Below are 23,438 nucleotides of genomic sequence, written 5' to 3' on the forward strand. Positions count from 1 at the left end.
TTGGTATTGATTTTGAGGTGATGCATACGCCATGCTTATATTGGGCAAGTATTACTGATTTGGGGTGACGCGTGCACCAGGCCCAACTATTGGGCTATGTGTTTTGATTAGCGCTTAGGCCAGGATTCGCCCCTCGGGAGTCTGACATACCAGTAGTGAACGTTGGCACAGTGTTATATATATACATACTTTGGTGAGGGGCATTTATGCCAGGCACCCGTACAATACTAAGTGTTGTTGTGTGTGATGGTGAGGGTCTTGTCCAGGCACCGTGAGCGTGCTAAGTGTGGATATTCTTGATGGTTTTACTGTGATGATATTATGTTGACATGTAGACATAGAGATGTACTTTCCTCATGCTAGATGATAAATAAAATATTTTATTCGTGTTGGGCTTTAACTGTTATACTTGGAAAGCATGTCTAAATTCATGTAATGTGAACGAGCTGAACATGATATCATTGAGTTATTTACTTATATTATTTCCCTTATTTCTTGAGTCGTTACTGGTTATTGATATTGGTCACTAAGTGTTTCTTCTGAGCATGTCACTGTTTTCAGTCCAAGGTTAGGTTTGTTACTTATTGAGTACATGAGGTCGGTTGTACTCATACTACACTCTGCACTTCGTGTGGAGATTCAGGTACTTCCGTATGCGAGAGTTGTGCGGGTACCTGCTTTGGGAGACTACGAGGTAGCTGCTATGTCGTCCGCAGACCATGAAGTTCTCTTTCATTTATGAATGTTGTTACTGTTCTATTGTTCTAACAGTTGCACTGAGGATTTTGCCTTGTATTTTGATATTCAGTAGAACTCATGTACTCGTTGACACCAGATCTTTGGGATGGTTGTAGAAGTATTAATGTTGTTTCGCAATTATTTCCTGATATCTCCGCTATTGAGTTTATTAAATTCTGTTTTACTGAATTTACTGTTATTGTGGAACTGTTGGCTTGCCTAGCAAGTAGTTTTAGATGTCATCGCGGCTCTGATGGGAGTTGGGTCGTGACCGTATTTCTTTAATACATTTGTATTGTCATATTATTTGTCAATACGATATACCTAATAATAAAAAATTTATTAAATTAAAGGGACTTATATAGTCATCGAATAACTTTTTTATGTATTTTTCTTAATTATAATATTCAATGTTTAGTATTATTACATTATTAATAGAAATGTTTATTAGCATATTACTTTGTTTAATATTGTTTTCTACTACTCTTTCTTAATATAATAGAATCTCCAAATTTGTTGGAGGTTTATCCTAAAATTTGACACTTGTTACATATTTGTTGTTATACTTGGCATCATCATATTGATTTGGTTCTCTTATTCTATATAGATAGATATTATCCAATGTTTAGTATTATTATATTGTTAATAAAAAATTTTATTAGCATATTAATTTTTTTGTCTCCTACTCTTTTTTTTTAATGTAATAGAATCTCCAAATTTATTGTCCTAAATTTTGACACTGCTTACTTTTGATTTGGTTGTGCTATTCTAAATTGATACATTTTCGGCCGACAATAAATCAGCACAATTTGTGGACTGGGCTTACTAGTGGGCCCAAAGGCTTCAAAACAGAAAGAGCAAAATTTACCCGACACGTATGATAGCATCAAATCACAGGAAGACTAAAAAATAAACCTCAAATATTCACAATCTTGAAATAGCAGAGTGCCTACAAACGTTCACACATTCTCTCGAGTGATCTTCAAATATGGATTCATCAAACCTTACATCACTTCCAGAAGAAGGCTCAGAAGAAACCCATAATCTCCCTTCTGCCTTTTCTTCTATCCCTGCTCGCCTTCCCATTCAGTAAGCTCATCATCGTTGTCCATTTTTCCAAAAAAAAAAAAAAACAATTGAGCTTTTTGGTGTTTGTTTTTTTTCCTATGTTTGTGTAGTATGAAATTTTGGAATAAAATTATTTGAAATGTGTGATTGGCATTTTAGAGGTACTGATAATGCTCTGTACATTTATGGAGTTTTTATTATTAGTCTTTCTTTAGTACAGAAGCTCTTATGATGATCTCTTTTTGCTACCTTTGGTTCTGTAAATGTGGATTAGTTTTTACTGGGTAGAAATACTTATCAAGGGATAATGCATATTTGGAAATAAGGGATCTTGGTAAACCAATGAGATCATTTTAATTGTTGGAACATCTGGTCAATTGTTATTGATGTACCCCAGTGTTGTGAAGAGCGTGAAGCGAGAAAAAGCGACAATAAGCGAGAAGCGAAGCGCTTGCTTTTTTGAAGTGAAGCGGAATTTTAAAAAAAAATTAAAATAAATACTGCATAGACAACATATGTAATTGTAAGCAAATGTTCAATACTTCAATGTGAAAACTAAATAGTAGCATCAATTAAAGCACAAAATGAGCATCCTATTCTTCTACAAGATTGTCAAATTATTGTATTCCATTATCATTATTATATTGCTCGTCAACTTCTTCGCGATTAAAAGAACAACTACATAGCACATAAGAAAGACAATAAGAACTAACAATAAAGGATATAAAAATTAGAGGTAAAATAAAAAAAATTGGACAGTAAACTGGGCAATTTTTTATGTCACTGTTTAAAAATTGTCATCGATTCTGAGAAAGAACCGAAGGTAAAAAAAAAATTTCGCCAGCATTTCGCTGCTTTTTGGACGTTTAAACAGTGAAAGAAAAAGAAAAAGAAGAAGAAGAAGAAGGAGAAGGAGAAGAAAAATCAGAACATACCTGTTGTTTGAACTTGAAGTTGATGCTTTCAGTCGATGAAGAAGAAGAAGTCGACTAGTGTCTTTAAAACCCTAGTCTCATTGCATTTGTTCGTTTAATGAAAGACCAGACCTCGTTTTTAATAAAATAGGGCTGGGTCTGTTTTAAAACACAGAAGCGGTCACTTCTTCGCATCGCATCGCATCGCTTTCCCGCTTCTCGCTTTTTAGTGGGAAGCGGTCGCTTTTCTACACCTGAGTCGCTTCAGCAGGGTGAAGCGTGCAGCTTCTCGCTTCGCTTCGCTTCTCGCTTAAAGCGAGGAAGCGGGCGCTTTTTTAAACACTGATGTACCCATTTAGTTTTCTTGAGGTACCTAGTTGGGATTGCTATAACTGGACAAGCAACTGAATAATGCCATACACTAATGACACAGGAAGTGACCTGTTCTTGTTATGCAAAGAAATATCATATGCATTTCCTTGACCTCTTTCCAACTGTTTAATGACTTTATTTTTTGGTGGACAAGTCATCATTGGTTTAACGCCTATTTGTTAGGGAGACTTTAGTTTTAGTGGGGATATTAGGATAAACATGTCAAATAGGTTTGAGGTGTGAGAGAATTAGATTGTCAGTCCTAAATATCATTGTTAAATAGATGTAGATCTTTTGGTACTGTCTACCATAACTATCTGAAGAATTTCTTCTGTTGGATGGAAAGCTGATGTAAAAATTCGTCAAATTCCAAATAAATTCGATAGAGAATCCTGTCAGATGGAATGACTGAGACGAGAAGTGCTAATTTGAGGACCTTAAGCTGAAAAAAGTACTTGGTGTTTCATTTTGCACCTTGTAGAAGGAGTTTCAACTTTTACTCCCTTTGACCCATAATTTGAGTTCTTCTAAATGTAGAAAATATGATCTGATGTTGTTTGACAATTGAAAATCCTATAAAAGCTTACAGTGGCTCCACACATATTTAGTTATTTATATCTAAGGCAATATTGGGAAGTAGAAAAATTGCTGGAGATGTAGATATCATGTATTTGGTGAATGGTGTGAACAATTGCAGTGGGAAGGGGGTGTTAACTGCATTTTGGTTAGAGATTTGGCCTTTAGTATAGGAAATTTGACGCTCCTCCATCCCAATTTATGTGTTGGTGTATGATGGGGCACAAAGTTTAAGAAAGAAAGAAAAAATTTTGAAACTTGTGGTTTAAAACAAGTCAAAGAAATTTTTGTGGTTATAAATCATCTCATAAATGGTAAAATGGGAAGTTTAAAGTTAAATTGTTACTAAACATAGAAATGTATCATTCTTTTTGGGACTGACTAAAAAGAAAAGAATGTCACTTAAATTGGAACAGAGGGAGTAGTATTTTTCACCACAGAAGTGTCCCCTTCATTTTTAAGAGGTGGACGAAACAGGTGGAGCTACAATTTATCCCTTTTATAAGGCGCCCTTCCTTGTTGTTGGAAGGTTGGTGACTGTCTATTTGCATCTTATGTGAGGACGGTAGGGTGGAAATGATGGAGCTCAAATGCCTTTTTGACAGCACAGTGACTCCTATGATAGTAACATATATGCTATAGCAGAGTTGAGGTCTATACTTAACTAATGTGAAGCAACACATTTTTAATGACAATGCTCAGCCAAGTCAGCCCATAATAGACCAATGCCAAAAAGGATATAGGAAAGGGATTATTAAGAATAGTCATTCCACTCCATTGTTCATAGATAGCGCAAGTTCAATTTGCATTAAGAAAACTACTAATTTTCTGAAGATGCTGAAGGGAAAGCTCAAGGAATGGAATTTGGCAAATTATGGGAACTTGGAAAGGAAGAAGACTGACATATTGGGGAGGATAGCCCAACTGGATTTATTACAAGAGCAAAGAAACCTAACTGATGATGAACTAGCCCAGAAAGTTAACCTCGAAGTAGAAGTGGAAGAAATTGCAAGACATGAGGAGATAGCTTGGAGACAAAGATCAAGAACTCTAAATTTTTTCATAGAATGGCAAATGCTCACAAAAGGCATAATCACATTGATGAATTACTTATTGATGGTGCAGAGATCACTAGGTTTTGAACCTGAAGAAATTAAAGGAGAAATTATCTCCTTTTATCAGAAGTTGTACTCAGAAACAGAGGCCTGGAGATCACAGTTTACTTTGGAAGACTCCCAAAGTATTTCTGAGGAAGAACAAGAATGGCTACAAAGAAAGTTTGAGGAACAAGAGGTCTTTGAATGCATTAAGATGTGTGAGGCAGAAAAGGCACCTGGACCTGATGGATTTTCCATGGGTTTCTTTCATTCATGTTGGGAGGTGATCAAAGGTGACACTATGCATATACTATCCATAACTTTCATTCACAGGAGTACTTCGAGAAAAGCTTCAATGTTACATATGTGGTTTTGATCCCTAAGAAGAGTGGGGCTAAAGAGCTAAAAGACTTTAGACCTATTAGCTTAATTAGCAGTGTCTATAAGATAATCTCTAAGATCTTGGCTGAAAGATTAAAGAAAGTGGTGGATAAGTTGGTAAGCAGACATCAGATGGCCTTCATCAAAGGGAGTCAAATTATGGATGCAACTTTAATTGTAAATGAGTGTATGGACTCAAAAATGAAGGGACATGAGCCAGGGTTACTATGCAAATTGGACATACAGAAAGCCTTTGACCATGTAAATTGGAATTTTCTCACAAATATCTTAAGGGACATGGGTTTTGGTTCCAAATGGATTAGCTGGATTCACTTCTGTATTAGCAGTGTTAGATTCTCTATACTAGTGAATGGTAGCCCTGAAGGTTTTTTTCCATCTCAAAGGGGACTTAGGCAAGGAGATCCTTTATCTCCTTTCCTGTTCGTTATTGCCATGGAGAGATTAAACAACATGATGGTGAAGGCTGCTAGAAATGGATGGATCAGGGGCTTTCAAATAAACAGCAGATTAACAAACTGTTTAGCCATCACTCACCTCTTATATGCTGATGACACATTAATTTTTTGTGAAGCTAATAAAGAGATGTCAGGCATATCAGATTAATATTGATCCTATTTGAAGCTATTTCTAGGTTATATATTAATTGGGAGAAGAGCAAGTTATATCCAGTAAATGGAGGTGCAGAAACTCAGGTGCTAACTGGTATCCTTGGATGTGAGGTGGGATCTCTACCCACAAAATATCTGAGATTAGCTCTAGGCTCCAAGTATAAAGCAATGGAGATATGGAATGATGTACTAGACAAATGTGAAAAGAAATTGGCTAGATGGTAAACACAGTATCTATCACTTGGTGGCAGAACCACTTTGATAAATATTGTGTTGGACGCTTTGTCTACATATATTATGTCGTTATTTCCACTTCCTGCCAAGGTGGAGAAGAGGCTGGAAGTTATCCGGAGAAATTTTTTATGGCATGAAAACACAGAAAAAAAAGGATATAATTTGGTGAGATGGAAAACAGTAACCTCAAGTAAGATAGTAGGTGGCATGGGAATAAGGAACTTAAAAATTCATAACAAGAGTTCAATGTGTAAATGGCTATGAAGGTATGGCAGGGAAGAAAATAACCTGTGGAAAAAGGCGGTAACTCAAAAATATGGGAAAATGGGTCATTGGTTCACCAAACCTATCAACACAGCCTATGGGGAGAGCAATTGGAAGTCCATCAAAGCATTATGGGAAGATTTTACGGCTAATACTGAATTCTGCCATGGGAATGCAGAAAAATAGCATTTTGGTATGATAAATGGATAGGGCATGAACCTTTAAGAGATAGGTTCCCTGAAATATTTAGGTTAGCACTTCTACCTAAGTCAACAATCGGTGAAGTATGGAGCCAACATGGATGGAATCTCACTTTCAGGGGAGCATTAAATGATTGGGAAATGGGGATAGCGACTGCATTCTATCTAACTATGGAGGGATTGAGAAGACCCAGTGACTATGAGGATACCATGGTATGGAATGGTATAGGCAGTAAGGTATTCACAGTAAGAGATGCATATACTTATTTCTCCAATAATGGACAACAGAACATCAACTGGCCTTGGAAGCAAATTTGGAAGATCAAGATACCTTACAAGGTTAACTGCTTTACATGGCTAGTAGCAAGGAGGGCTTGTCTAACTTCAGGATATTCTTCAAAGAAGGGGTATGCAATTAACCTCCAGATGCTTCCTCTGCAAAGCTGAATCTGAAAACAATAGCCATCTCTTTCTCCATTGTGCTTTCACTTCCCAATTATGGAATCTATTTTTGGCCCTGGTAAATTTGAAATGGATAATGCCGGGAAACACATGTGATCTACTGAAAGCTTGGAACTATGCTGGTAAAATGGTCAGTCAGAAAAAATGGTGGAGGAGGATTATCCCAACTTGCATTTGGTGGACCATATGGAAGGAAAGAAATAACAGATGTTTTGAAGACAGGAGTAGCTCCATACAAGTAATGAAAATGAATTGTATTTTAAATTTTCACTTTTGGTTTAAAGAGTTTTCTGTAGGAGATGCAGAATTTATTCTACAATTTTTGGAAGCCTTGTAAAGCTCACAAGGATAGTACCCTGTAAATGTTGTTGCCAGCATAATCTTTGTGCTGATGAATAAAATTTGTTACCATTCTAAAAAAAACTACTAATTTTCTTTTTTATAACGGAAGAGAAGTGCTAAGTTGTTCTAGTGTTAAGAACTTCTTGATGCTCCACTATCTATATGTCACTGCACCACATTCCCCCAAAAAATTGTTAAACAACTGAACAAGTTAATGAGGTACTTCTTATGCAAAAGCAACTAAAATAATGGTCCAGAATAATAACACCTAAGAGGTTTTTAGGCCTCATTTTTTTTTTTTAAGATGATGTCTAAATCTTAATACACATCTGAATATCAAGATGTGTATTAAGATTAAGACATCTGAATTTGAATACACATCTTAATATTAAGATGTATATTAAGTCCTGAATACTAAATGATCAAGACTGCTTGATTTTTAACAACTGAATATATAAACTTTATCTTTATTTGAAAATTATTAAACATAAAATTCAAATGAAATACTAATTAATGTAATATTCTATCAATAAAATATATAGTTTTTTAAAATATGGTAGTTGCTGGTGGTGATGGCTAACGGTGGTGCTTGTGAATGCCGACTAGAGGCGGTGGTTGGTGGTAGTTTTGGTTGATGGTGGTGGTTCAGGGTAATAGCTAGTGGTGATTGGTAGTGATTGCGATTATGATTGAGGATGATGGTGGTGGGTGGTGATAGTTAATAATGGGGGTGGTGGTGGTGGTTTATAATAATAGGCAGTACCGGCTATGGTTGTTGATGGTGATGGGGTGGTTAGTTGTGGTAGTTGAGGTGGATGCGTGTTGGTTCTGGTTGAGAATGATGGTAGTAGGAGTGGTGGGGATAGTGGGTGGTGGTAGTCGATAGTGGTGGCGGCTATGATTGAGGGGTGTGCGGGTGGTGGTGGTGGTGATTGAGTATGGTGGTGGTAGATGTCATGGTGGTAGTTGATAATGGTATGTGGTGGCAGCAGTTAATAATGAATATAGATGACAGCATCTTAATGAAATTAAGTCTCTGTTGTAGATCTTAATCATATAGATCTATTTAGACGCATTAGGTGGTTGTGAAGTAAAAAAAACAGACACACATAATGATTAAGATCTGAATAATTAAGATTCAAACTTTAAAAACAAACGCATTTAATGTCTGAGGTTTGAATGATTACGATCCAGACCTCCATTAAGTGCAAACAAATGAGGCCTTAGTCTTGGAAGTAAAAGATCTGAAATTACATGAAGTCTACCCTTAAAATGGCAATAGAGGTTTGACGATGAGCAACTAGACTTATGGAAAGAGATCAAAATGTGATAAAATATGGAATCTATGGTTTTTGGAGTACCGGAACCTGCTCTGGCAGTGGGGTGGGTCTATGGAAGCATCTAAGCAGTCTTTTGAGGAGATTTTCAACAAAAGGTCAACTGCAAGTAGGTGATGGAAGGAAGATAAGAATGTAGCAAAATGGTTGAGTTAATCAGCAGCCTTTGAAGCTCACCTCTCTTACATATGTACCCACTAGTGGTGAATCAGGAGGAAGCGGTTGCAGACTGCAAGGATGATTGACTGGGAGGTTGATAGAGTGGCTGAACTACTTAGTATGATCGGAGAAGTGAAGGAAGTATCGAAGATCCCTGGTAATATAAAATGTAAAGCAAGTAGAGATTGGAAAATTTACAGTGAGTCATGCACTAAAAGTTTAAGTAGAGGGGATAACATAAAATATAGAACGGCCATGGAAGATAAAATGCATAACTAAGGCACCCACTAGAGCAGCATGTTTGAATGGATTGCCCTTCAGGAAGCTTTCATCACACAAATTTCGCTGAAAAGAGATTAGAATCTGTTCAGCAAGTGTCTGATATCAAAGGCTCATTGAAGGCGCGCTCAAGCCCTGAAGCTAAAAAAAGCTCAAGGAGGGCGCTTCGCCTCGCTTAAGCTGCGCTTCAGTGTAGGCAAGGCACTAAGGTGTACGCCTTATAGGCCGCGTGTCCTATGTTGAATCAAGCATTAATAAACAATAAAAATATAATCAGCAAAGAGATATAATAATTGTTAAGGAAAACACTATGAATGAATTTGTTACTTTTTTCTTGCATTACGAATATATTTTTATTTTTCCTCATTGCACCTTTTTTTAATAAAGCCCACACTTTAATTGCGCTTTGCGCTTAAAGCCCCAAGATATCTAGAGCGCTTTTTAAAGCTTTTCACCTTTGACAACACTTATATGAGGGACCTAGAATCACCAAGGCACTTACTGCTGTACTGCAGGTGTTTAGAAGACGAGATTCTAGCTAATTTTTGCTCTAGATGTTTACAAATTGTTAAATTCCTGGTGTAATGTAATCTGACTATTGGAAACAATGATAATTCTTTTCTGGAACTTTCCTATTCCCTACAATGTTAGTAGCAGACTCAATACTTTTTTCTGTTAATATATATGCACTTCTCAAGTGCAGTTTAGTGAAATTTATATTGTACTAATTAAAATTAAAAATTTCTACTTGATGTCAGCATATTAGTAATCGGGGAGCTCTTTTAGGAGCTTTAGGTTAGACAAAGGTGTCTTTGTTTGCAATTAATCACCAGAATTGTAGAAGTGTAGTTTTTTAATTTTGGTCCACGAAATTTATTGTTTTTTATTAATCACATATTTTTGACTGAAAAATTGTCTTAATTATTGCTGCAGGACATCTTCACAGAAATATGCACCTTTAGATTGGTCAGATTATTTCGATCGAGAAGATGATATTCAGATCCCAGACTCAGATGATGTTGGTTCTAACTTCTGTTGAATTTTCTTAGTATTTGAAAACTCAGTTGTTTCTTGACAAAAATATTTCTATCTGCCTGAGAGTTCATCATAGTATTTCTTTGTTTTTTTTCCTTCTTTTTTTATGCTCTTCTTTTCGTAGTCAAGTAGCAAGATCATTTTTATTTGCTTTGTCATTTCAGGTATTTCATGTTTATATGGCAGGGACTGAAGGGCCTGTTGTTTTTTGCCTGCATGGTGGTGGTTATTGCGGGTAGGTGTACTCTTTTTACTTAGCTTTTCTTATGGTTCTGTTTCAGCAGTTGTATTTACAAAGTGTAGAGCCACATTTCACTTTAGGTTTTGTTCCAGATGAGTTTTAGATCATAACAAAGACATTTAATTTCTGCTTTCTCTTTGGTCTTTACTAACAAAAAGTGACATGGGAACAAACTTTCATTTGAACCATACTTTTTCACCTTTCCTGCTAAAAATTTAAAAAGTTAGGAAATGAACATTTCAACTTTCTTTTAAGAAATCATAACCATAAAAGAATTTGAATCGTGACATCCAAATAAGGGAGTATTTTCCACTCTGCATGTTTGTTCTTACATCTCTTGTATCTATGGCACAATCTTTTTGCGCTAATGGACTAATAATACAACAAAATCCACAAAAAGTAAGGAGCTTTGCTGGACTTAGAAGCAGGTGACTTGGAGGGGAACCTAACCTAGTAACCTGAGAAAGAAGATCCAGAAAAAGATGTATAGCAGCTCTTTAAAATGATAATAGTTTAGTTTTAAATTGATGCATACTGTGTCTAACTTGCTTCTGATAAACTTTTTAGCATCATCCACATGTTCTAAATAAAAAGCCTAGGAAAATCAGACATGCATCTGTAAGCTTCATTACTACCTGAGGCCATGTAGCATAGACCAAGTGCAGAAGATTCCAGAAAGATTAAGAAAAAGAGGAATTAGGAAGAGCCAAATGGGAAAGCGTGCACTTCTTTGTTTTCACATTTGGTAGAAAACAATATTTGGTTGCCGAATGGTATGGTTAAGGAGTAGAGAATGGTATGCTGATACAGTTTGAAGCTAAGTTGCTCGGACACTGGTGCGGGTGTCCGACACGGGTGCGGATCTAGAAGTCGGATCCTTCGAGATGTAAATTCTAAGATTCGGGGATACGGATCCTAGTGCGGATACAGGTGCGGGGATCCGGCTAAAAATAATTTACAAAAATAAAAATAGAAAAATATCTCTAAATTATGAGAAATTTTGTAGAATACTTAAGTATAGCCTGTAAAATGTAAATTTCTTTTTTATTCTCAAGTTGTGTAGATAAGTAAAGGATTGATTTCCTAGATAAGGCATGCTATTTTCTTCAAATTTACCCTAGTTTTGGTTCTGATTTCGGGAATCAAATTGTATCTCGTCTCGAATTTTTCCATCCGTCGTGTCAAAGTACCCAAAATTGTTTGACCAGATCCGGTACGGATCCCATACCCACACCCATACTAGTGTCGTATCGTCACGGGTGCGGCAGCTAAACTACCCGTCGGAGCAACTTAGGTTTGAAGAGGGAACCTTGTCCTTAGTATAACTGCTGCATATTAATGGATTAAAAGGCAAAATTCACTGCTTAGACCAAAACAATTAATGAAAGAAGAAATGATTGTCTTATTACTCCTAACATCATTACTTGCTAGTATGGAACAATCTCTTCTTTCTCCAATTCTAAATAGATCAAAGAAGACATAGTGAGATAGTCCTCCAAGCTGTGTTCCTATCTCTGCAAATGTCTGTATCATTGATCTAGCGAAGACTCAATCCATTGTCCTTGAGAGAACCCAAGAGACGTTGAACAAAGAGAAACCCAACGTCCTCAGCTCCGATTGTGGTTGAACCAAAAATTTATATTTTATATGCTCTTGACATCATCTGGTGTGCTTTAAATGAAGTTTATTTAATTTATTCCAAAAAAGGCACAAGAAACTTTCGGGAGATATGGAAACTTTCATCTTACGAATGAGAAACTTAATGAAGAAAAGGAGCTAGTAAAAATCTACATGGTGCCTTTGAGAATATAGTCGAATATAATACAACCACTTTATGGGTTTCACTTAAATGTCAGTTATGTTGCTTTGCCAACACTCTTCTGTTCAAGAATCAACTTTATTGACTCCCTTTTTACTTTTCAGGAGAATAGATGTCAGTAAACAGTCTTAGGACATTCTTTGTGCCCATGTTCTTATTCATTGTGCTCAGTTCTCTGGTGAATTCCTTAGTTAATTCCTAGATGCTTGGGAAATTTGTATTCTGTTGGAAGGTACAGAGCCTGTTGGTGAATGGTTTCGCTTGCTCTCTCGTCTATCTGTATCTTGTAGCTAAGCATCAGTTTTGAAATGGCAATTAACGAGAAACATTATGTTAAATCTGTGCGGTTTTATTTTCTCAGGCTCTCATTTGCATTGGCAGCAAGCAAAATCAAGGAGAAAGCTAGGATAGTAGCCATGGATCTCAGGGGACATGGAAAGTCAGCTACACAAAATGACGTTGATTTGTCCATTGAGGTACTTTTGAAAGATGTATCTTACTACTATGAGCTTCAGTATTTGATGCTTTTGAGAAACTCTTTTTTCCCAATTTCCATGTTATGGTGGTGTTGTTGGTTGCAGACGCTATGCGGTGATGTGTTTTCTGTTTTGAAGACAATGTATGGAGATGCTCCGCCTGCAATTGTGATTGTTGGCCACAGGTTGTACTTTCTTCATGAAGTTGGTTCGCATTCAAATTTTCACGCCTTTGTTTGACTAGTTACTACGTTTGGAATAACTTTATTTAGTAGTGAAATGTCTACTTATAGCGCTAAAGGTTTATGCACTGCTGAGTGGAACAACCCATAGGAGATCAGTCCCAAATAAGTTTTAGGTTGATATACTAACTGAAAACATCGTTTCCAAGATCATACAGTTTTAGGACAAATAAAGGATCAGTTCTTCGGAGATAGTAAATTACATTCTGGCCTTGGTATACAAATCTAAAGAAGCCATTTCTGCTCATGCAAAATTTTTTGGAGGATGTTCTCGCACTCATCTCTGTTGTGTTTAGCTAAATAAAAGATATTGTGTTATATCGTTGCTAAGTAGCTGCAAGCTACGAGGCACGGAGCTTTTCATTTGGACGCAATTTTCATCGACATTGTTTACGCTAGCTCAGTATTTTTATTTTTATTTTGTGAGAAAGAGCGATAGCTCAGTAATTTAATAATGGAATTAGTTGTATTAGTGTTGCAGTGGTCTGTAAACCAAATCGATCTCTGTTGCATCCATCAGATCTATAGTTGCTTAGAACTTTTAACTCATTGATATGCCGCATTTCTTCGCCTGTTCCCATTTTCTTCCAGTCTGAAGAGTCCTCAAATGTATCTTTATTTCCTTTCTCCTTTTCTTGGTTGGTCTGGATTCTTGTCATTTGTTCCCATATATTTGTTACCAAGAATGAAAATGGTTTGATAGTATACGAATAGGATGTAAACCTTTGTACGTTTTCACTCAAAAGAAGTTTTAGTCCTGCTATGAATGAACTATTTCTGCTTTTTATTTTAATTAACTGCACGCTTAGGTTAGAAGTTTTCTGTACCACAAATAAGTTGTGAATTGTTCTCTCTTTCTGTCTCACTTTCTGTTTGTGAGTGAATGCGTGTGCACATATCATTCCAGTCTTTAAAAATAAATAGTTGGACTTAGAGTTTTCTGATTATGTCACAGTATGGGAGGTGCAGTTGCAGTTCACGTTGCTGCAAAAAAATCACTTCCAAGTTTGGCTGGCTTGGTGGTTGTGGACGTTGTTGAGGTTGTCAATCTTTCTAACTTGTTAGAGATATGATTTTTGTTTCATTAAGTACTGATGTCCGGGAAGGGGAGCCTTGGAGCAACGGTAAAGTTGTACTCCGTGTGACTTTAGGTTACGGTTTCGAGTCGTGGAAGCAGCCACTAATGCTTGCATTAGGGTAGGCTGTCTATATCACACTTCTTGGGGTGCAGCCCTTCCCCGGACCCTACGTGAATGCGGGATGCTTTATGCACTGGGCTGCCCTTTTTATGTACTGATTTCCGGAGTTATCAGGGTTCAGCAATGGCATCGTTGATTCATATGCAGAAGATTCTATCGAACAGAATGCAGCATTTCTCTACCCCTGAAAAAGCGGTAACCAATGCTCAGAACTTCTTCCCTTTTTGTGACAGCAGTCGTGCTCGCCTTATCATATTGAGCAAATTTTTGATTATGTTGTTTTTTACTCAGGTAGCCTTGCTTCTCAGGAACGCTTTATATTTAATCTACCCCCGCCCCCGTCCCCTCCCCTCCCCTCCCTCCGACAACCAAAAAAAGAAACTTATTTTGCCGTGAAAATATGAAATTCAGTATCAGCAGGAGGGAGTACAATTCAGTAGTCTCTATTTCAATTACGTATATTATGTTCCTGCTGCTTTCTTAACATAAGGTTGTATATAACAGATGCTTGATTAATCGCATCATAATAAGTGCACGTCATTGAGTAGATAATCAATCTAGTCACTTATTTTTGTTATTTTTTGTTGAAAAAGACAGTCTGACCACCAATACCAATTTCATTTAATCAGGTGAACAATCTTGCATAAACTTACGATATGACATTTTCTTGTCATCTTAAGTAACTTCGACACCATTACGTTGTGAAGTTTAACTCATAAAGCTATTTCCTACCCTCTAACATAGCATGGTTTATCTGACTTATCCAGAAAAAATCATGGTTTATACTTGTTTTTCCTATATTGAGCTTCTGCTTGGTTAGGACTTAGGATATGAGTTTTATACGAGCTCCTCGGAGTCCTTAGATCTACTGAGGCTCTCAAGTTTTTATTTGGAAGTTTTATGCATCTACAGATTGAATGGAGTGTCAAATCAGGCTCTTTGAGAAATATTGACTCTGCTCGTGTATCCATCCCCAACACATTGAAATATGATGAATCAAAAAAATGGTGCGTAACCATGTCATATGTTTGGCATGTCTTCCTTTCGTTCTTTTTTATTTTTGGGATGGTACTGGGGAAGAGGGCTGGAGTTCTTTCTTTCAGTTCTGTTTTCGGACTTAGGTGATTAGATAGGTTTTCTGTATGTTTTTTTTTTTGGTGTTGGCTTATGATGCTGCTAATTCCCATCACCAACACTTATACTGCAGTTACACGCATAGAGCAAGACTGGAAGAAACTGAGCAGTATTGGAGAGAATGGTACGAGCTATTCTTTTCTGCTTGTCCAATCTAGATCTTTTGCATATCCTGACATATTATGCTGTTTTAGAAACACTAAATCTTGTGTTTAGGGTCCTAGGAGACCATTTGGGACTGCGTTGCATCAATTTTCTAGCAATTAGCCTCAGTTTATGGGGGGAAAAAACTGTTTTCTGGTCTGCTCAGTTTATGCCTCAGTTTGTGTCTGCTCCTTAGTTATTCAGTAAGTTTTTGTACATGAGAAGACACTCTTATGTTGTATAGTTTTGCTATGTATATTCTTGATGCCTTTTAATGAAATTCTCTTCATAAAAAAAATGTATTTTGGTTCTCTAACAATTTAAAAAAGTTAAACCTTTTTTATTTTTTCTTCTCCTTTGCCTGTGATCTTGAAGGTTATGGTCGTCATTCATTCAGTTAGATAGCGGTCACGCTGAAAATTATTAACAGAATGAATATTTAGTCTTTTTATGATAAGTAAGGCATGAATTATATTTTACACAGCACCAAGAAAGCACTGGGAAGTTACAGATTTTAATGGACTTACTCCTTTAAATACGTAAGGGGCCTCTGAAGTTCGATACATTGATTACATCATGTATAATTTTCTTACTACACCAAATATTCATTAGTTGAAGACTTCTAAATTTACACAAGATATTGCTTCTGATCTTTCTTCAGAACACCAATGATTTCTTTCTGACCCAATTGGTTACAGCTGCCTTCACATTGGCAGGCATCTATGTAGCCCAAACAAATTCAATCACAGCATTAACTTATCCTTACTTTGAGTTATTATTGAAGTGGCCTTCAATCATTGAATTGTCTGCAAAATGCTTAGTGTTCTACATTGGTAGAAGTGCGTATTCTTGTAACTCTTTCCTTTAAAGAAAACCAAACCAAAAGGTAGTAGAGCAAGATACTTTTGCGATTTATTATGAACACTAAAAGCACTCAGAATGAAAAGGACTAATTGTTAAATTTTATGATCATCAACCCATGCTTGTGGTCCTACTCTGAGTGTGTGTTCGCTCGAATTAATCACATGATTGCAATGCAAAACAAATGACTGATAGTCTCTAAGCTAATCTCACAATATAGCACCTGCTGCACAAGTTAAAGCTCCTTTTCAAATAAATTTGTTCTTTTTATTCCCTCAGGGTTTCTCTAACTGCTACGGTCCTTTTAGAATGGCATTGACTATATGTAGACTCGAGAAGTTCTCTTAATTTTGCAGTCTGTGTCATGCTTCCAGAGGTCTGACACCTAGTGCTGACGAGGAAGCTGAGCATCTTGTTTTCCATTTTAGCGGCATATGTCAATTTGAACCTGAAATTATAATGCCCTTGTTTCAGGTACGAAGGCCTTTCAGAAAAGTTTTTGTCATCTCCTGTTCCAAAGATATTGCTGTTAGCTGGGACAGACAGACTTGACAGGTTGTGTACTTCTCTCTGTATCGAAGGTCATGTGGAATTCTATAATTGCATATGCTTGTTAGCATGCATGCGAAGCTTTAACACTGTGATTATGTATGAGACATGGTTCTGTATATTCCTTTTCGGATCTGTGGTTATGTAAGAGATGGTTCTTCTGTATATTCCTTTTCTGATCTTACTTCTCAGTGAATCATGTTGGAACAATTGATGTGCATGGCTTTCCTAAACAAGATAGTACTTGCAGATTCACTTGTAATGAGGAATTGCATGTCCATTCCTTCTGGCAAAAGTATCTCTAAATGCCAGCCAATTTCTCCCAGTTAACTATTTACTAGTTGGGAATATGTATTATTCTTAACTGCGTACACAAAGCAGAATTGCCAAAGTCTGCTTAGAATCTCTAGATACTTGTCACTATTCAGTATATGAAGAAACAAGCAGCAAACAGAGGAATTATCAGTGGAAGTAATAAAGGGCTGCCATTTGTCTATCAAATCACATAAGGATTACATTCCTTTTATTGCCATTGCATGTCCATGAACTAAGAATTTATCATTTGTTTTCAGAAAAGTTTATTCTCCTTTAGCGCTCTCCTTACTACCACTAATGTAACTGAAATAGATATACAAAGGTCCTTACTACCACTAATGTAACTGAAATAGATATACAAAGGTTTTAGAGAAAACGGTGTGCTTATGCTTAACACTCTTTAACCAATTTATATAGGGTTCTCCAACCAAATCTCACGTAAACAGCTAACTTTCAGAACATGTAAGTGGAAATTACCTAGTTTCCAGTGGATAGATGTCTCTGTGATTTTTACTGCACACCAACAGTTTTCTGGTGGGAATACCCTTCATTGTAACTACCTTACTTTCTTTCACCAAAAAACAACAACGAAGAAGTAGAAAAGAAGAAAAAGAAGTCTCCATTCTAGCTTAAAGCTTGGATATACCATTGAATTTGTTACAATTAAGTTATATCCTATTTATGTTTTCCATGATGCTGTTTTGTTCAGAGGAAGCTATACTCTATCGATATATTTTGTCCAGATATAATTTCTTTTGCAACCCATTGTCATCAATGAGATACTACAAAGTAGAATCTGCAGTTAATGGATTTCATTTTGTTCTGGTGAAAGATTATAAAAGCTTAAGTCGTAACTATTGGAAACGCCTAACGCTAGAAGCATGAACTACATCTTTCTCGTTTGTGTTCTAAATAGGCCTGAGACTAATTTGTCCATTTATTGTCACAGAGCCCTCACAATAGGTCAAATGCAAGGGAAGTTCCAAATGGTGGTTGTTAGACACACAGGCCACGCTATACAGGTCCATTTTGGTTTTCTTAAGATGGCAGTTGTTTTAACTGAAATTGCAACTCCTGAATATTTGCTTGTCCTTTGAGCACTGCAGGAAGATGTGCCTGATGAATTTGCTACTTTGCTACTCAATTTCATTTCCCATAATCGAATAGGCCCACAAGGAATTGAGGTTAGTTTCGAACTACTTTGAAGTGTCTAACATGATATTTTAAAATCCAAAAGTTTTTTTTTTTCTCCTTATTTTACTTTTTTGGGTATGGTAGACTCCACTCCATGTACCCTTAGACCGTTGTGAACTCAAACCTCCGGCTTTATTGTTAGAGGTGGATGGTCTTTATCACTAGGTTGTTCCTCGTCGAATTCCAAATGCTTTTGTTCTTCAATATCTTGGTTTGCTTTTGGAATAAGGCATATTTTAATTGTGTTACATGTTTGGGATTGAGGCATAGTTGTTGTTGTTGGCAATGTTACATGGAAGCGTATCATTTTCTTACCGACTTTCATGAACAATGCATTTAAATGGTGATTTTGCTTGCAGATACCTGGACTTCGTCGACCCCCTCAGTCAAAACCTTGAATACTGGACTGCTGCGGAATAAGAATTTAATAGTTCCTATTTGTAACTTCGAGCCGTTTAGCCCTAAGAAATTTTTCACTTTTTTCAGAATCAGTGATTAGTCAAGAAAATTTCAAATATCACTTGGAAGTTGAATTTTAGAATTTTTCGAAAATTTGGAAATCACTGCAGACTGTACAAAATAAGGTATTAAGGCAAGCAATAAATATAAAGTGGCTGGAAAATATGACTATGCAATTATTACTGTTAACTATACAAGACATTCACCTATACGTGCCAAGGACCTTGTCCAGTGTCCACTACTGTTACATCATAGTATATATTTATAAACTAATTATAAAAAAATTATGATGCATTTTGTTATACGGAAATTTTTCAAGTATAAGTTAATACCTAAATTTAGGTATATGATATGCTGATGTTACGCTTTTCAATGCATTTATTTTTTAGCTTTTACGTGTTTCAATTCATTTATTTTCTATTATAATTTTGAAAAATAGAAATATAATATTTGGATCCGTATGAGGGATTTAAGAAACTGAACAAAATAAAATATTAAACTTGTGTTTTTTTTAAGCAAAAATAACAAAATTAAAAAAAAATGTGGGGCGGGATGGGACGGGTTGAAAATAGAAAAAAACTAATATGTGGGGCAGTTTGAAAATAGAAAAAAAACTGCTATGTGGGACGGGTTGAAATTTTGTGTGTTAAGCTTCAACCCGCACCATTTGCCATTCCTATTTTACTGGTTATCCATATGATACTAACCATACGCTCTTGTTTCATGATCAAGAGGTTGCTTGGTTGGCATTTGGTTCACAGCGAGTGATTAATAACGTGTGGCATGCATTATTGTGGTAATCGAATTTAGCGTAGTAGTTTATTTGCCCGATTCCTCTAGTAAGTAGTAACAAACTGTCAAAAGTTTTGGCAGTCCAATTCGACACTTTGACTCAGCACAGCACAATGATGCATCCAATGCCATGCCTGGAATGCCTTGCTGGATCTTTGCTCTGTAAAGCTATATATACGGGCAACAATGAAAGGATTTAATCTCTAGCCGTTCAATCAATGTAACAGGCTGATCCTTGCCTTTGCCCGACAGTCACAATTATCAAACCCATTGAGCAGACAACTATCAAAGTCAAGAGGTATGTCCAAAAACAGCTTGTCGAAATGAGTTTTTAACCATAATTATCCCTTTAAGTATAGGAGTATATCTAATATTTCGCGCAGAGCACTTATTGTCCTTTATCGTTATTAAAATGAAGCACATAAAACCAACTTAACGCCAAGCACAAACAGAACGCATGTAACTTACAGGGGAGACCCATCACATGTGCACTGCAAATGACAGTAAAAACATGAGCCAAATAGAGGTCTTCTTCCTAGATCACCATTTTTCTCTCTTCACCCTTAATCCCTAATTACATGCGAAGCTAACATGTCATGCTTTTTATCTTGCAGGCCAGTCATGAAAGAGAAACTCAAAAAGGAGAAAAGTATTTTAAAGCAAAAATTCAATAATTCTTTTAAGATAAGAACTGATGGTATAGTTTAATTTTGCCCATTTTTGGGACTGATTATTGTCACTAGTTTGCTCATCCTTCATTGCGCATTGTGTTTAGAGAAGAACTTCATCTGGGTTTTCCACGCGCTTTTGCTTTTGCAGCCATAAAATTCATAGTTTTATGCAATGTGTTTGGGTTTGCTGTTAACTAGACTATATGTGCTCCATTTTAGCAAAGATGAAGGACAATAAGTGTTCAAGCTGAAGCTGAAATATCAAGGACAAAATTACACTTACTCCTATACTTGAAGGACAATTTCGGTTTAAAACTTGAAACCCTAAAAACTCAAATAAACTAGAGCAACGTTCTTTCATCCAGAATGTTGCATTTCTTCTACTTGTAAAGACATAATTCATCAATGCATATACCTGTAACTTATTATGCAAAAGCATACCTCCCTAGTGGATCATTTATACCTTTAAATTTGCATCGAATAAGAGAAAAGACCAAGAAAAGCAACACACCACCAAAGACATAATAATCATAAGAGAATGATATTAAAATTAGCATTGTTTGCCAAGTCTTTTTCACCTCTTCTCCAAAAAATTTCGTATGAACCAGCGTTCTGGAAACAAATGAGTTAGACCGAAAGAGGTCAACTTATTACTTTAAAAAATCAATGGTTTATCCGCACAGCAAAACATGCCTATCAGACTACAAAATAGAAAATTTCTGTCGGTAATTCCTTAGGCAGTAGCAGATTTCAGGTAGGCAATGAGGTCTGCACGATCCTGTGGCTTCTTCAAACCAGGGAAAACCATCTTTGTTCCAGGTATGTACTGTAGAAACAATCAACAGAATTGCAAATAAGGAAAATGCGGATTCTAATGAAAGGAAACATAAGAAAGCAGAAAACAAAAGGAACTACAATATGTATATACATTCATGCAATGAAAATGCAATTTCCACAAGGGTTGGCTCAAGATTATGCAGTTAGATTGGCCAATCAGACAACCGTGACTCAGCGGTAATGTAAACAGAAAATCTAGCATAATGATAACTTTAACCATACCTTCTTGGGGTTGAGCAAATAATCATACAAAGTCTTTTCTTCCCACATCACAGCCATATTCTTATTGGCAGCAGAGTAGGAGTAACCAGCAGTAGTTCCAGACTGCCTTCCAAAAAGTCCATTCAAATTAGGTCCTGTTAAAATACATATTGTTGTAAGTTACAGCAGAACTCATAAAACAATTCCAAATAGAAGAACTCTACATGTCTTTGCACACACCCTTCACCCAGAAGGGATACATCGAAGTTAAGACAATTATCATAATCCAGCATGGTTATAAAGAATATATAAAAAAAAAAAAAAGGAGTCATCAAGATATGAAAAGATAATTGTAAACATGGACCTTCAGGGAAGCTTTAAGCACAATTAACCCAAATAGCCGCGCACCCAATTGCTTAAACTAAAAATAGCCAATGGAGGTATAATATATACATAATTTATGTATTATATGTGTATAATCTATATATATGGCTAGAAAAAGTAAACAGTAAATATGGCCAGCTATTATCAACATATGAAAAGAAATTTGGGGAAATATCGATGGCAAAATCAAAGGGGAAAGGACCACAAAATTAACACAGAGAACATAATTAAACTGGTCTCCGCAAAATATGTATTTGTAAATTATGCTAACAAAAACCTCAGTATGAAATCTGCAATCATTCTAAATTCTAATTCCATAATGAAACCAAAGAACTAGAGCAACCCAATTTTCTTTCACCAAAACTATCAGTGAGTTTGTCAGTTAAGAGAGAAATATATTTATCAAGGATATCGAGCAACCTAGTTTTCAGTTATGCATATTTGCAACATATTTTCTTATTCAACTATTAGTGTCTACGGAGGTGATACCTCCCAAATGAGTAACCTCTTAGCAGTTTCTTCAAGCTATTCTAAAATCAAGTTCAATCACCCAGCCCTAACAGAATAATCGAAGTGACACAATTAGTGTAATAATGTTTTCGCTGATCAAAATTCAAGATTATCATAACTGCTGCTGAAAATACGGAAAAGCACCTGCAAAACTAAGATACTACTCCTTTCAAGATTATGAAAACTAATAACAGCAGATAGAAAGAACAAGCAACAATTGAACTCATAAATGTTCCTCTCATAAATAATTGCCAAGTAAAATCACAATTAAATTATAATTGGGGATCTAACTAATCAATAATCAGAAATCACAAAAAAAACATTAAACTCAGACTACACGTTAGACAATACTCTATATAATGCCCAAAAAAAGTGACTAAAACTATATATAGATAAATGAATTAAAAAGAAAACTAAATATATACAGAAAAACCGATGTAATTGCAGATCTGCTAAAATAACCCATCAAAGTTTAGACCTTTTCACCAAATAAATAAAGGAAAAATAAGAATTCATCAGATCAATAAATTTATAAACATAAATCACATAAAAAGAACCAAACCATAATCGCCAGATCTGGAAAAAAAACCAACAAGAAATCTTTACAAAAAACATAAAAAGGAAAAAGGGAAAAGAGAAGGTGTACCTTGTTTATGACCAGCACCTTGTTCAACAGTATGGCATTGAGCACACTTAGTCTTAAAGATCTTTGCCCCTGCTGCTTCGTTCCCCGGTGGTGCCTCTGCAAATGATGCCATTTTTTGAATTTGGGGCTTTTTCTGATTTTCTGAAAGTAGAAAGCAAAAAGAAGGAGAAAGCTTATACAGTAGGTTTTTGGTGAAAATAACAAGGAAGAAAAGGAGGAGAAGAAAAGGAGGAGAAGAAAGCGGCTTTATAGCATGGGCTGTGGTGAACTTTCAAGGGGAATTGGTTCTTCTTTTTTCTTTTTAATTTTAGTTTTGGGCCTTTTATTTTATTGTCTGATAGTTTAAAAACGTGGAAGACACCTACTGGTTACTTTTGCAATTTCGTTCAGTTTTGAACGGCCATTAATATTTTTCCGATTTAATTTTGGTTTTTTTTTTTTCCCTTTATGTGAAGGTTTGGTCAAAAATTCAGTCTCGACTCTCGAGAGGCATGCCATATTTCTTTTCTTTAAGACAGTAGCGTGACTTTCCCCGTACTTTCACTAATGCGTGGAATACCAGCTACTTGTGAGGATGAATCCAAACTTTGAACATTATGGATTCGAACTTAGAATCTCATTACCGTGTACGGTCAAGTTCCGAACATGACAATAAAGGACAAAAAATCGACCCCAAG

The 23,438-nt window shown here is 36.0% G+C and overlaps 2 protein-coding genes across 6 annotated transcripts; one reads left to right on the forward strand and one right to left on the reverse strand.

Moving 5' to 3' along the window:
* Positions 1 to 1,555: 1,555 nt before the first annotated feature.
* On the forward strand, positions 1,556 to 18,896 carry LOC104111701 (uncharacterized). 5 transcript variants are annotated; one of them, XM_070196947.1, is made up of 13 exons: positions 1,562 to 1,827; positions 9,986 to 10,070; positions 10,252 to 10,322; positions 12,509 to 12,638; positions 12,729 to 12,808; positions 13,821 to 13,905; positions 14,179 to 14,259; positions 14,977 to 15,071; positions 15,272 to 15,322; positions 16,678 to 16,758; positions 18,017 to 18,089; positions 18,174 to 18,251; positions 18,621 to 18,896. In XM_070196947.1, the coding sequence occupies exons 1-13, from the start codon at positions 1,727 to 1,729 to the stop codon at positions 18,657 to 18,659; spliced, it is 1,050 nt and encodes a 349-aa protein (XP_070053048.1). In that variant the 5' UTR covers positions 1,562 to 1,726; the 3' UTR covers positions 18,660 to 18,896. The 5 variants fall into 5 exon arrangements, with proteins under 5 accessions (XP_070053050.1, XP_070053048.1, XP_009619749.1 ...); XM_009621453.4 differs by having other exon boundaries at positions 1,568 to 1,827; positions 12,509 to 12,623; XM_070196948.1 differs by lacking the exon at positions 1,562 to 1,827 and adding an exon at positions 9,475 to 9,549 and having other exon boundaries at positions 9,989 to 10,070.
* Positions 18,897 to 20,701: 1,805 nt separating this feature from the next.
* Positions 20,702 to 23,100, reverse strand: LOC104111700 (cytochrome c-like). The gene is made up of 3 exons (XM_009621452.4): positions 22,762 to 23,100; positions 21,243 to 21,376; positions 20,702 to 21,009 (listed from the first exon to the last, which is right to left on the reverse strand). The coding sequence occupies exons 1-3, from the start codon at positions 22,871 to 22,873 to the stop codon at positions 20,917 to 20,919; spliced, it is 339 nt and encodes a 112-aa protein (XP_009619747.1). The 5' UTR covers positions 22,874 to 23,100; the 3' UTR covers positions 20,702 to 20,916.
* Positions 23,101 to 23,438: the final 338 nt, after the last annotated feature.

Source organism: Nicotiana tomentosiformis, chromosome 3 (genome assembly GCF_000390325.3).
Source record: "Nicotiana tomentosiformis chromosome 3, ASM39032v3, whole genome shotgun sequence".
NCBI classification, from domain to species: domain Eukaryota; kingdom Viridiplantae; phylum Streptophyta; class Magnoliopsida; order Solanales; family Solanaceae; genus Nicotiana; species Nicotiana tomentosiformis.

Coding starts and splice junctions, on each gene's coding strand:
- LOC104111701 (XM_070196947.1), top strand. CDS start 1,727: ATGGATTCATCAAACCTTACATCACTTCCAGAAGAAGGCTCAGAAGAA. Junction 10,323..12,508: donor CATGGTGGTGGTTATTGCGG/GTAGGTGTACTC, acceptor TTATTTTCTCAG/GCTCTCATTTGCATTGGCAG. Junction 14,260..14,976: donor TCTCTACCCCTGAAAAAGCG/GTAACCAATGCT, acceptor ATGCATCTACAG/ATTGAATGGAGTGTCAAATC.
- LOC104111700 (XM_009621452.4), bottom strand. CDS start 22,873: ATGGCATCATTTGCAGAGGCACCACCGGGGAACGAAGCAGCAGGGGCA. Junction 21,377..22,761: donor AGGTGCTGGTCATAAACAAG/GTACACCTTCTC, acceptor GTATTTTAACAG/GACCTAATTTGAATGGACTT. Junction 21,010..21,242: donor ATTTGCTCAACCCCAAGAAG/GTATGGTTAAAG, acceptor TTGTTTCTACAG/TACATACCTGGAACAAAGAT.